General features: G+C 32.0%; 2 protein-coding genes across 4 annotated transcripts in view; both read right to left on the bottom strand.

Annotated features, from left to right (window-relative positions):
* Positions 1-14435, bottom strand: part of lft (Limb expression 1 family member lowfat) — a 176838-nt gene that overhangs the window by 21044 nt on the left and 141359 nt on the right. The window contains exon 1 of one of the 3 annotated variants that reach the window (XM_089650548.1): positions 9573-9761. The exons of the other annotated variants lie outside the window; for them this stretch is intronic. Within the exon in view, the coding sequence (XP_089506674.1) occupies positions 9573-9663 (91 nt within the window). The 5' untranslated portion in view covers positions 9664-9761. Of the gene's footprint in view, positions 1-9572; positions 9762-14435 lie in introns of those variants that run through there. 3 annotated transcript variants of the gene reach the window in all.
* Positions 9821-14435, bottom strand: part of LOC149425343 (uncharacterized) — a 37760-nt gene continuing 33145 nt past the window's right edge. Inside the window, exon 3 of the mRNA XM_089646666.1 lies at positions 9821-10488. Within this exon, the coding sequence (XP_089502792.1) occupies positions 10474-10488 (15 nt within the window). The 3' untranslated portion in view covers positions 9821-10473. The remainder of the gene's footprint in view (positions 10489-14435) is intronic.

The raw sequence follows: 14435 nt of genomic DNA, 5'->3' as shown, positions 1-14435 counted from the left end.
GAAAATTCTTTTTTCAAATTTGCTTCAGTCCGGTAGGTACTATAATATTGATTATTCAGATATGACAGCTCGTAGTAGGAACCACAATCGTGCGAACTCTGGCGGGTTAAAAAGGTAGTGACCAACAAGGCCTATGTCATGAACCGCAACCCGGACGTAACAAACAAATTTACAGACAGACGAAATGCCAAATGATCGAGTGAAAAGAGGACTTGGTTACCACATGTTCCCACACACTTGCAGTGAAGTGGGTTTGTATGTAATTTTGATGTAGATGACACTATAAAGTTGGATTTAAAAGCGGTTTATGTTACGTTTCCAGAAAACCAACATAACTATATAGAAATATTTAGACTTTCAGACGGCTTTCGTAGTTAAGTGGTATAAACCCGGGCTCTAATCCTGGCGTGCGCAAGTAAATTCTACTCGATATATTTGTTTTATTTCACGATTTATTTATTTAGAATTCAATGTATTTAGTATATTAGGGGAGCGTTCTAGAGTGGTAGATACAAAGCCCTATAACGTACTCCAAGTGGGGATGCCATAGTCTCACTGGCTCCAGACGGTTGCGAACAGCTCAGACCTCCCATAAAAAAATACCCCACTCTTCACCTTTCTCTTTGCATAATCTTTACTCGGGACTTCATTACAATATTTCATATTTGAAAAATAAATAAAGGTATACATTTTAAATAACTGTCTATAGATTTTAAATCCCCAAATCGGTATGCCATAGATTCAGTGGCTTCAATTCGATAGAAGATCCTACAAATGATTACCAAAATAAATTATACTAGACATCCGAAGGTGTAAGAAAACCTTCTGAAATCACAATTAGATTCAAATAACGTCAGACGTGAATATAGCCTTAGTTCGGCATTACCGGCACCAGTAAGCGTGTGAAAGTGACACATAACAGCACGGATTGTTATCGTGGGACGTGGATAAAACGCCAATAAGTTTCAATGGAACGGACGTGATAAGTGTTACAACTCCGAAATGCATGGATTATTTTACAGCGGTCTCTGAAGTCAGACTTTAAGCAAATTTTCTGAGAAAATCAACCATATAATCCATTTTAACTTTAGAAGGAATTAACATAGCCATCACTATGATAGAGCGCGGGATCACATAAGCTCACTTCTAAGTTAGTGCGTTTTTAAAATATATTTATTTCAGTTTTCATACATTATGATTATGAAAACTGAAATAAATATATGTACAGATCAATATGTAAAACAAATTATATGTAAAAAAAACAATTTACATAAAATTGTATACAGGTTGCAGCGATTCCTAAATTGGTCGTCCGATTAGCGGAAGTGTCCGTATTCAATAATAATACAATAAATATTAACCGTCTAACTAATTAGTTCTTACACACCGGTTCAAAGTTAATGTTGTAAAGCCGGTTTAAAACGTCATAGTAATAAGTCAAATTTTTAACTCTTCTAAACTTACGCGCGGCGTAATATTTACACCGCGTTTATTGGTAAGGGGTTAAATGTTTGTGTGCTATATATTTTTTTAAATTATCTTCTGCGGAGATTTTTTAATGTGAAAAGGAGTTTGACACCTTTTTGATAAACGTGTTAATTTATGTGAATATTTCAATATCAAGGGAATTACGTATCTATCTGAGAACTTTTTGTAGCCCTCCAACTAGTCCCACCCTGACTACATCACACAATGCTAGCCAGGGATGAAAAAAGGACCTAAGAGGGTGTATGTGTGCATAATATGTTGTATGTGTTGTGCGATTCATGGTCGGTAACAGGTAACCTTGAGGGACGCGGTCGTGATGTTGGTAACCGTCGCAATTAGCTCCTCCGGCCCGGGGCGTTCACGCTGCAGTACAACCAACCTGGAGAACCTTACCGTTCAGGACAGGGGAGGTACAACGGGGGGACCACTCGACTATACACAAATTATTATTTATTAACTAATTATAACAATTTCCGATCCTGTGAGAGCTTTACATTTTATTTATTTATTAACGCCCTTTTTCGGGGCCTTTACATGAGAATATTAAGTAATATACATTATTTATTGTACATAACTGAATTGCTTCATTAACAACATTTTATATTTGTTTAAACATAAATTGAAGATGTTGACTGACTTGGTATAATTGTTTCCATCCATTAGTGTTCTCGGCAAAGAGGAATGTATATGGTAGTTAGTTAGTCCTAGAATTTCTGCACTGAAACAAATCCTGACTTGTAGTATTACGTTGTGAAATCCGAAAGCTTATCAATTTTAGCAATACCGGACTATCAACTAAATCATTTAGAATTTTATATAGAAATACCAAGTCAGTGAAAATTCTTCTGTCTGACAATTTGAACATATTCATGTAATTTAACAAAGTGTTGTAGTTCAACATAATTGCTGGAATACACATTTTAAAATTTATAAAACGTAAGAATTTGTTTTGTATTCTTTCAACGGCTTGTAGATGTATTTAATGTGGGTTCCAGACAGGAGAATTGTACTCAAGTTTACTTCTTACATAGGCAAAATATAACAATTTAATACACTTTATATTGTTAAAATTTCTGGTTAGCCTCGTTATAAATCCCAACATTTTTAAGCTCTTATTAGAGATTTCTGTTATGTGGTTAGCAAATGAAAGATTTGATTGAAAAGTGATGCCTAAGTCTTTGATTTGTGTACAAAATGTTCGTAAACGAGTTATAATAAATTAAAAGAATATTTTTCTTCTAGAGGCACGCCGAATTATTGTAAACATAAATAGGTAATTAACCTTTTTGCAATATTACTATAAAATCAAAAATTTTAATTGGCTATTATTATACTATTTTATAAAAATATTAATTTGTATTGTATTTTAATTGGCTATTATTATAATGTTTTATAAAAAATTGTCATATGCATTGTATTTTAATTGGCTATTATTATACTGTTTTGTAAAAATAGTCACTTGTATTGTATTTTAATTGGCTATTATTATACTCTTATAAATACAGTCATTTGCATTGTATCTCTGTTTATTTTCTTATTTCATTATATTCTCATTCTACGTGTAACCTCCGTTTGATCACTTCAGCTACATTGATATATTCTGTTTACATATGTACACTGTATACTGATGATGTCATGAATCGCAAAAAAATAAATTAAAAATTAATTAATTAATCAAGTAAAAAAATTTTAACAAAGAAAATTGAAGCTTCAATCCTTCCAATTCCTTTCAAATTAATTTACAAGTAGGAAAAAAGCAGTAACGTAAGGAAATATATGTGTTTACTGTTTTTGTGTTTAATTCGTGGATTCCATTATTAAAAAAGTAAAATAAAAGAACTTTAATCAAATTAAATTATAATTTTTTTTAAATTTAAAACTTAAAAATAATATTTTACTTACAATAAAAAAAATTAACAAACATAACTAGTTTAAATAAATGATTTTTGTATTATGTGTTAAACGTCATTTATAACTAAAATAGAACAATGTTATTAGTAGTGTAATAATAAATGCGTGTTAAATCGCTGTTTTTCTTTTTTGAATACCACCATAAAGTAACCAAACCTCTCCAAAGAAAACTTATAGGTAAAATTATTTTATTAGCTTATGCTTGTTCTTAAGGTATTTTCCACTTTCCTTGTTGTTGTTTGGTGGATTTGTAACTACTGAGTTACTTTAGTTACTAGTACCTACTACTAAGTAAGGTTGGGGCTAGATACCAAAATCCACCAAATATCTAACGGGAAAGTGAAAAATGTCTGAGGAACAAATATGGCAACTAAAAAAATTAAAGTCAACTAAACTTGAATAACTTGAAAACCCCTGCCAATGAAAGTCTTTATTTAGAATAAGGCTAATAACACCAACTAATGAGCCCTTCAGGCGTTCTTTCTAACGCACCTTTCAGATAATTATTAGTTGAACCGTTTGTTGGAAACTTGCCCGCCAGACAAAAGACCATTATAATTTTACGCAAAACACCGTAGGGTTTAGAAAAAAGGGCCAGCGATTAGCGCGTTAATTTGTGAAACAAAAAACTTTACAAATACTACCCAAGGGTCGTCAACCGCCGTGTTATGAAAAATCTGACTACATTACGTCATCATCGTATAGAACGCAATTTCCGTGCCGAACTTGATTCTTGTGAAAAAATACATTATACATAGAAAACCTAAATAATATGGTGTCTTTGCAATACGAGGGTTTCCTTTCTGACTTCAAATGCCAAAATGATTGAAATATACCTATTATTTTGTTAAAATCGACAAAACCCATACCGACTCCGATTAAATTTGATTACACTGGCAAATAAGCCTCTGTCATAAAACAATACATAAAAGTTCTGAAACTCAGATGAAGCTCAGCTGTTACTACTATAATAGTCAAACAGAAACTATCAGAGCGGTCAAAGTTCAACTTCGATCATAAATTGTACAGGTAAAGTTTCACGAGAAGTTTCTCGACTTATATAGAGTTAATTTAACGTAATATGTTTTTTTATTATCTTTAGGACAGAATTCAAATATCAAGTATGGTTACCCTATGCTTGTGTCTGATAAGCCAGCACAGGTACCTTGTACTTTAGTTAACAGAAGAATATTATTGTTGCCAACTTACTTAATAATGCTTCTTTTGTTGACTTTTTTGTTTTTATTTTTTTCATACATTTTTTTCATACATTTTTTTCATACATTTGTTACTAAAATTTTGTTTATTTTTGTCTACCGGTCTCGAAACGTCCGTGTCATAAACTTTTCTTTTTTTGTTTAAATTTAATTTAATGTTGTTATTATTTTAAATTTACATATATGTATTTTTTTAAATGATATTATTGTAAAGATGCACATCTTGATACAGGAATGCCCTAGTGAGATGTGCAGAGTATGCTTTTTATGTAAAAACTGTTTTTTGAATTAAATAAATAAATAAAAATAAATCTGAATTTAAGGACTTAATTAAAATGCGTATATAAACAAATATTAACCTACAATGTATCCGGTAAATCGTAGTACATATTGATTGAGGAGATTTTTGAACAGGTTTTATCTTATAATGAATGCTAACTATTGTATAGTCACCAAATTGTAAGTTTAAACAAAAAAATAACACTATAAAAATATCATTGTGTACATAGAAAACATTAAGTTATACACACACAGTTATATATTTTATTTATTTATTCTTTTAGATTTACACACAGTACAATATGATACAATATATAATTAAAATATTTTTAGTGATTATAGATTATTGTACCTTATCAGGTCGAAATTATTGGTTCCTAACTAGGCAAATTGCCCGTTCCAAGGAACTAAAATACGTGAAAGTAAGTGTGTGATTTGTCTATGTCTATAATATATCTCATTAATGTTTTAATTTGTGATGTTTAATCGTTACAATCTTATGATAGAATCGAACTTGAGCGAACTTTATATATGTGCGTATTACAATAGCGAAGATCCGTCAAAAAGCAAAACCAAAAGATCACAAAAAATTGACGGAGTCAGAACTGAAATTATTTTAGTATTTTGAATAAAATAGAATTTCTTCCTGAAGGCATGCGGGGGTAGAGCAAAGCAATACCTACATTCCATGTTTGAGAATAAATAAGATTAACAGAATAACAGGGATAAATGCGAAAAATGTGGTTAATTCATTTATAAACCCATTACAAACTATTTAAAAAAAGGTAAAACACGAAAAAATTGATTATAGAACACATTCCTTCAAAGTTAACATAAAAATATAATAAACATAAAACAGAAAATTACAGATGTATAAATTATTCACACATGCATCACTGTCCCTTTTTAGCTGCGTGTAATTCGTAACGTTCGTATATCGACATCGTTGCATTGCTTCAAAAAGGTACATGTGGTTGCGATTATTGTTTATTTTGAATTTTCGTTGACTATATTATTAATTTGCACTGATTTGTATACCTACTATTTCTATTTTTATTTTTATTTGTTTGTGTTGATTTGATTTTTTATTGTTTATATTATTTCATTGTTCATTATTATACCTAAATATGTATATATTATTATATTGGAGGCACTGCTGAAAACCAGCTGCATTCCCGGAGAGATCCGGAATGCATAGCTGAGCAGTGACGTTTTTGTCAATAGAATTTATGTTAAAAAATATGTAAAATTTATCTATTGGCAAATAAATGTTTTTATTATTATTATTATTATCTACCATTTCATATACTCCTATTATCGGCTAAAAGTATTTCTTAAAAACAAGTATAACAAAGTACACAAAGTATAACAAATTATTATAAGCGATAATTAGTCGCCTGAAATATCTATACAAATTGAAAATATCTCCAGAGTAAAAATTAATGCCGCCAACGGGAATTGAACCCGTGCCTTCTGATGTCCGGTCAGGTGCTCTGGACCACTGAGCTACGTCGACTAATTATTGCTTATAATAATTTGTTATCTGCTAAAAGCTCTGATACTAGATCAAATATCTAATTAATTCACGTGGGTAAAAAGGGACTAGTGTTTGATATTATTAAGTCAACATATTTGTAAACGTACAATCAATAATTGTTCGCTTTTACAGAAGCACGATGATTGTAACAACAATATTCCATCGGATTCAGTAGCCTAATTCAGCGACATAACCGTCCTAGGAATTTCTGAAAATTCGTGGTGAATTATAATTATTAGGAATCGTCTGAAAATAACGATTTAAAAACCCAGTTGCATGTTTATGTAATGTATTTCCGAAAAAATAAGAATAGAACAAATAACATGAATTGAAAAAAAAATAAACGGTCGAGTGTCTTTCATGTTTGGTTTTACGAAGTTCTATAATCCCCGTAGGAGATTTTGAGAGTGCGTTTTTTTTTACACTAGTTCCACACAAGACGCCCCGAGGAAAATTGTTTTCCTTAGGGCCTATTTGGGGATGCTGTGTGGACAGTTTTTTGAGGAAAGTGGTGTGAAGGAGTGACGTACGTATGAATCCATCCCTCCTACTGCGGTGCAAGGCGATAGGTTTAGAGAGTCCTGCTGGTTAGGTCATATGGTCTTCCTTAACAAGCCTCTCGCGATGGGCACCCGCATCCGCCGCCAAGACCTAGATAAACCTCACCCCATGAACCAGGGCGAACCACTTAGGACTATAGCAAAGGTGTTTGTAATCCAATAAATACCCGTCTCCCGTTTGGTAACTGTTTGACTGTAACTACCTTTAAGCATTTTCTTAAAAATGTGATTTTGAAAAACAAACACTGTGAAATCTAATCAATCACTGGGGATGTTTTTTTTAACATTTCAACATAACATCTCTCAGTTTCGATCATTCATTGAAAAACCTTTACGATTTATTTATTATAAGATGCAAAGCGAAGAGAAAATTCACTTAATGGATTGACGTCATAAAATGCACACTCGCAAATCTGTGTGCAACCTTAGAGGATTAATATTTAAATAACACTTCAAGTCTGCGGTCTGCAACCTACAATACTTTGAGAGGCAGCATAAAGTTTATTGTATTCGTGAAGTCTCATTAAAAAATACGCATCTACCGATGTGGCACAGGGCTTCGAGTGGTTGGTCTAATGAGGATGCAAACTGAAGGTGCCCAATGCACATTCTGCTGCACGTGGAATGATTATATTACAACTGATTGTTGATGTTGAAGGTTGATTTTAAAATTTTATAATAAATTAAAACCTCACTTGTTTTTTTTGTTTGCGGTACGAGAACCTTAAAAACAGAATAAAACGTTGAAAATGATAACAAAACAATTACACGGTGTAAATATACTTATACGATTACAAAATTTTATAACTAAAATTTACAATCAGGCATATACAAATTTACAAAGTAGGAAACAAGATGTTAAGTAATATAACTGTTTAAAAAAAATATCTCTACTTCTGCATATTTGTTACCTCAGTTGAGTATGCGTGGTGTAGGGAAGTTTATAAACCAATTTATATTGACATTGGTTAGTTTTTAAATTTTCACGGCCAAAGAGAAAGCCTAAAGAAGGAGTTAGCGCAACACGGCATAACACCCCAAAAACAAACAACAAAAATATATTGACATTATTTTTGCAGAGAAAGTTTATACGAGTCAATTTTTTTTGCTGCATTTTTTCAATAGAATCTGAGTGAACCTTATAATGCGGTGACTAAATAGGTGAGTTATACTTAATTTGGCTCCGGACTATTGTGAAACCGAGCATTTATATATTCCTATGTTCGAAATATTTAAGGATCATAATAGAAAAAATAATTTATTTCATATATTAACTGTAATGTATGGTAATAAGTTGAGTATTTAAGCGATAGATGGCGCTAGTCATAAAGCTTACTCCAGAGTCCGTCAGATGTCGCTAGAGTGCAACAGATGCTTGTGAGGTTATAGGGAACAAGCTTCTCGAACCAGAGAATTATCAACCCTCGGGTAATAAACAGTGTAGCTAAATCCACATCTATTATTTGTAAATAAACACAATTATAAGTAGAGCCTTCTACTTTTTAACAAAGAGTTCCCAACACTTAAATCTGCAAAGTACAGAACAGATATAACGCGTGTGTGTATGTGATAGTCACCAATATTTTAATAAAATAAAATACTTTTTTGTTTTAAAACCACGATATTTATTAATTTAAGAACCGACCGGTTTCGCTTTACTTAAGCATCATCAGGGTACAAATTAATACTAAAAGAATTCTTAAATTAATAAATATCGTGGTTTTAAAACAAAAAAGTATTTTATTTTATTAAATATGTCAAACCACAAAGTGATTGCTTTCTACAATAATAACCAATATTTTATTTTATTTTAGTTTTGGATGCGAAGCAACGTAAAAGAAAAGGTGCCGTTGAATGTTGTTTGAAGCATACATTTTTTTTTATTTTTTATTATATAAGTACATTTTTGTTTATTTGTTACAATATATGATCAAATATTTCAAGACCCCTCTTCCATAGAAGCATTATCCCGGATAAGTAAATATACAGTTACTACAGGGCGCAAAACATAAAAACATGTTTTCACCAAGTTTTATTTAGAAAAGGCACAAATAATCGAAGTAATAACCATAAAAAAACGATCTCAATGTTTTGAACTTCCAGAGAATTGAGAGCAAACATTTATAGCGTAATAAAAAGCCAAAGTTACTTCAATCACTGCAGCTTTTGCAATCTTTATAGCCATGCGGATTGAGCTTATAATGTGCTGTTAGTAAACCAAATTTAATTTAATTACGCAGTACTAAAGATAATAATTTAAGAGTTACACGATACTTGCCAAAAATTAAGACGATTGCAAGTTTTACCTTTCAACGTTAGGTTCGGCATAATAAGAAAAATAGATTGATTATGGACCTTTTGAATAAAAAAGGGTACCATCGATATAAAGATATTTAAGCGTAACTTAACAAGCAAGTGAATAAATAAGATTGTATATGATAAAAAATAAGGTCAGGTGTTAGGTTTGGTTAGGTTAGGTGAATATAATTGATTATTTACATAATAGTTTTGAGTCGATGAGTCGAGATGATTAACAATTAACGTAAATTGGTTGAAAGAGGAAATATGTATTGTATTTACCTCTGTATCCAATGTCGTCGTAGAGGGCAAGGTGGGGGGCGGCCGTGGGGGCGGGAGGGCACTCCCACCGGGGGTCAGGGTACACCATCATACTATTAGATTGTTAAGGGTAGTATTCTATTGCAGAATATGCTTTAATCTCGCTTCTTCTTATAAGCCTTTAAAGGTGACTCCTTTTCAGAATCTAGCTCTTTTCCCTTGCCAAAATTTTTGTCATCAATATTTTTTTATTATTGATTAATGTCTGATTTTTGATCACTTGCCACTATGACAGATTTTTAAATTGTTTTACAACAAGTCTTGGGAATTTTTGTGAAGCTTATATTTTGTTATTGTCTTTTTTTATAGTTGTTTCATCCGCTTGTAGGTTAAAATAAAGCTACATCAAAATTTCATCTGCAACAGTTTATCGGGTAAAGCACACACTACTTCGATCAAAAATGTCCAAATGAGCACTTATTGCTGTAGTGAATTCTTCGCATTCATTTTATTGGTCACGATTGACGTTTTTAAAGGCATTTTTATCTGTTTCAATGAAGCAAGGAATTGAAAGTATTCGGTTTGAAGATAACATCGCATGTTCGAGTCATTGCGTTATCCTGCATCCTTTACATCCAGTAATTAAGTCCTCATAAAACCGTAATTTTATGCGAAAAGAACACTTTTCGCTGAACGTAAGACCACATCAATTTATTTCTATTTCTTTTCAGCATTCTTAAATTACTTGATAATTTATTATTTTGCCCGTTTTATTGCACTGTTAATTAAACTTCGTATAATTACATCACAGGGTGATTTATAATAAACACTTATCACTTCATTGAAATAATGCAGTTCACTTTATACCCATGTAATCGAACCGTTATTGAGTTATTCACACTTTCATTGTACAACTCTGTACCTACTTTGTATGCAACTGGAATAAATCACTTTGTTAAATAACAACTTTCTTTTTGAAACGTAGATAAGGCAATTATTCAGCAGGAGCGACGGCAAGACCCGACAAATTTAATTACTGACGCATTAATATCCGATCCCGTGATCTTGTAGAGCAGCGATGTGGGAATCCCGGCCAAAGAGGATGAATGGGGTAAAGCGAGCAACTTCAATTATTCAAAATCTATGTCGGATGTTTAAGACCCCGAATTTCATATATTCATTGATGTAATAATTAGTTAATGTATACATCCCATGAAAACTTTAAGTTATAAGCTCTTTAAAAAAATATGTTATTTTTTAAGATAATCATTCAGATGCCGGGAGTAAATAATATTTTGGAAGATAATCATTTAGAAGCCGACATAAAAAAGGTATTTTTTAAGATAATCGTTCAGATGACTAGTTAAAAATTTGTTATTTTTTAAGATAATCATTCAGATGCCGGGAGTAAATATGTTATTTTTTAAGATAATCATTTAGAAGCCGACATAAAAAAAATAAGATATTTTTTAAGATAATCGTTCAGATGACTAGTTAAAAAATGATATTTTTAGATAATCGTTCAGATGACTAGTTAAAAATGCGTAATTTTTGAAGATAATCATTCAGATGTCGAGTTTAAAAATATATAATTTTTTAAGATAATCGTTCAGATGCCTAGTAAAAAATATGTTATTTTTGAAGATAATCCTTCAGATTCCGAGTTAATAAATATGTTGTTTTTGAAGATAATCATTCAGATTCCGAGTTTAATAAGGAATTATCTATCATATGAAATGCCCTCGATAATAAGTCATGTTTCATTAAATAATTTGTCAACAGTCGCTTATGCCTATTAATTATAATCTTTTTTTTTAATTTTCTCTCCCTCTATCATTTTTTATTACATATCTCCCTTTCAAGCCGTATTCAGTAATCTTCTCCTTCTTTTTCAATATAATAGTTAAATAAAAAGGTTTTCAGAATTGAACCAAGGACCTCTTCCTTGAGGAAGTGCTTTATCCACTGAGCTAATTCAACCATATCAACTTACGTCACTTTTAACTGTGTCGTCCTTTGACTGAGAGCTACCTACATTATCTTTATTTTCTTAAAGCGTATTTTTTTTAGCTGCTATCTTTATGTATGATTTGCAATATTCTAAATGCAATCTAGATAGTGTCTTGGATAAATATATTAATTTTTATTTTGATGTGCGACATCTATTGACTTTCCTACAAGTGTATGACGAATATATTTTATGTCATACATCCCGAATTGGGTTATGTTGTTATGTTAAGGCTGATAACAGATGGAAAGGGAAGGTGATGGGGAAGTTGAATATTAGGAAGTACCTGGCTATTCAGTCAGAACTGGTCACCAAACATGCCCAGAGTTATTTTAAGCAACGTTTTAATTCTGGATGGTGGTCTTACACCAGGACGAAACTGAGAGTATCTTCCACTCTGGAACTTGCCGCAAATGTAATATATATTATTTTAAATTAGTAATTTGTGAAATAACACAAATTGATCAAATAAAATTTACTTGCGCACGCCAGGATTTGAACCTGTGACCTCCAGCTTGCTAGTTGAAGCCTTTCCCCTCGATCACGGAGGCCATTAGTAATTTCAACCATTAAAGCCAATATTTAAGTTTCTTAAGGCGATGCCATACGTAGTAATGCAAAATCATGTGTTTTTGGTTTGAAAATTTGGTCGCCTAGAAATGTTTGAAAAAAAAATTGCCATAATGCAAGTTTTATTTTATTTTGTTCAGACACAAATATCAAAATATTTTCTGATAATATTCAAAATAACTTAATTTGACACATTAAAATAAAACCACAGCGGAAAAGAGGTTCGTAAATAGAAGATTTCGCATTTCAAAGCAGGATTTATAGGCATTATACTTTATTTTTTTCTAGGCTTATAAGAAGACTTGACAAAAAAAACACTGGATTATAGCAAAGGCCAAGAAGCGTTCTATTCACAGAATATAAACATCCGTAATATTTCTAAGCGATTAAATTTTCAAACCAAAGACAAATATTTCCAACAAGTTACTTGTGCAGCATTAAAATTATTATGGATTATTTTATCACTGATACACGAAAACAGCTGTTATAGCAGATACATATATGACAAATTATAATAAGTAATAGTTAGCCGCCTGAAATATTGATACAAATTGAAAATATCTCCCGAGTAAAAATAAGACACATGTATCACGATGATGAACATTGCAAGGTTGTCCAAAACATTGACTCAAGAAAGACAACGCGATTATGAAATTTCTTGTACAGGTAAGATTTTAGATTTTCACGGCCAAAAGCATTTTAGTTGTTTGTTTTTGGGGTGTTATAACGTCGGCTAAAGTAGGAGTTAGCGCAACACGGCATAACACCCCAAAAACAAACAACAAAAATGAAATTTCTTAATTCATTAATGTGTTCTGTCCCCCTACTACAAGCCATTCATTTTTCCTGTGCACTAAATGAATTCTCATCCTGAGAAAATAAAATAAAAGTATACTAAGAAAAATAATACGATATGAGAGTTTGAAAATTTGTAACGAGTAACGTTGGTCAAAATCACCGAATAGATTATACACACCTTCTAATAGAAATGTCTCATGCAGAATTGAATGAAAGCCAATTTCACCACTGACTTTTTGACTAATTGATCGAAACACGTAACCCAACAAGAAGAAGAGTGAGTATTGTTTATTAGAAAGGAAGGAACGAGAAAGGAAGTCAGGTTGTTCGGATGCATACTAGAAATAATTTCTCGTTTACGTCCGAAGTCGGAACATGTCTCGCCACTTGACAGAACAAGTCTGCTGTTCTCCCGAGTCGTGGCTTGTCAATTTCCTCGCGAGCCTTTGTAAGCTGCGAGCTTATTTGTATGCAAGCTTCGCGCCGTTCCGGGGACGATCTGTTCTCCTGCTGTAGCGGTGAATGTTCCTGGTTTCTAGTGATTGGCTACATAGTAACTATTTGTCGTGCATCTTGTTGGGCCTAGACAAAAGCTCCCGATGCGAGATGCGTCTGACAGCCTGTCTCCGATAGCTCCTTCTGCCTTCAGGATTTCACAAGTCACAACCGAAGTGTTTGTTACTTTCGGGAAACAAATTGCCACACACTGAATTGCTGGCAGACAACTTACGGTAGAAGCGAATGCGCGTGTCATCTGACAAGTTTCTACCACATCTGGTTATATTTAATAGTATGTATATTTAAGTGAATAGCTTTCACTTAAATATACATACAAGGAAATATAGTTCCCTGATTGAGAATGTTTGAAACTTATACGAAAATAAGGAAGGGAAATGTATGTTTTGGAGTACCTTCCTACATGTGCAAGTTTTTGTACTAGTATTTATGTACGTGTTTTTTTAATTTGGTTAAGGCGATGCACTACGTCGTGTAATATTTTGAATCGAGCCGCTATCAATAACACACCTTACGTAGATGGCGATAAGTCTTAAATTCCCGCTTAAAATCATCCACCTGTTTTGATTTATGCAAGAAAAAAACATGGCCAAAAAGTGCCTTTTATTTTATTTTGTGGATGATCATGCACAAATATTTATTTATTTATTATGTAATTTTTTTATATTTATATTTAAATGTTTTTCGATCATTTTATAAATAACTTAAATCGCCAAATTATACAATAAAACCATAACCGAAAATGGGTTCGTAAGTAGGAGATTTTGAACTTTAAAGCAGTTTTCACCAACCTTATACATTATTTGTTTCTGGGCTTATAAAAAGACTTATCTAAAAAATACTCGATTATTTTAAAGGCCAGGATGTATTCTTCTCGCAGTATTTAATTAAAGCATCTGAAACATTTCTATAAGACCAAATTTTAAAACCAAAAACACATAATTTTGCATTGCTACGTAGTGCATCGCCTTAAGCATTTACTGTAAAACGCA

This window comes from Hesperophylax consimilis, chromosome 3 (genome assembly GCF_061612785.1).
Source record: "Hesperophylax consimilis isolate HC1 chromosome 3, BYU_Hcon_1.0, whole genome shotgun sequence".
Classification (NCBI taxonomy): Eukaryota; Metazoa; Arthropoda; class Insecta; order Trichoptera; family Limnephilidae; genus Hesperophylax; species Hesperophylax consimilis.
This window is presented reverse-complemented; position numbering and strand designations above follow the sequence as displayed.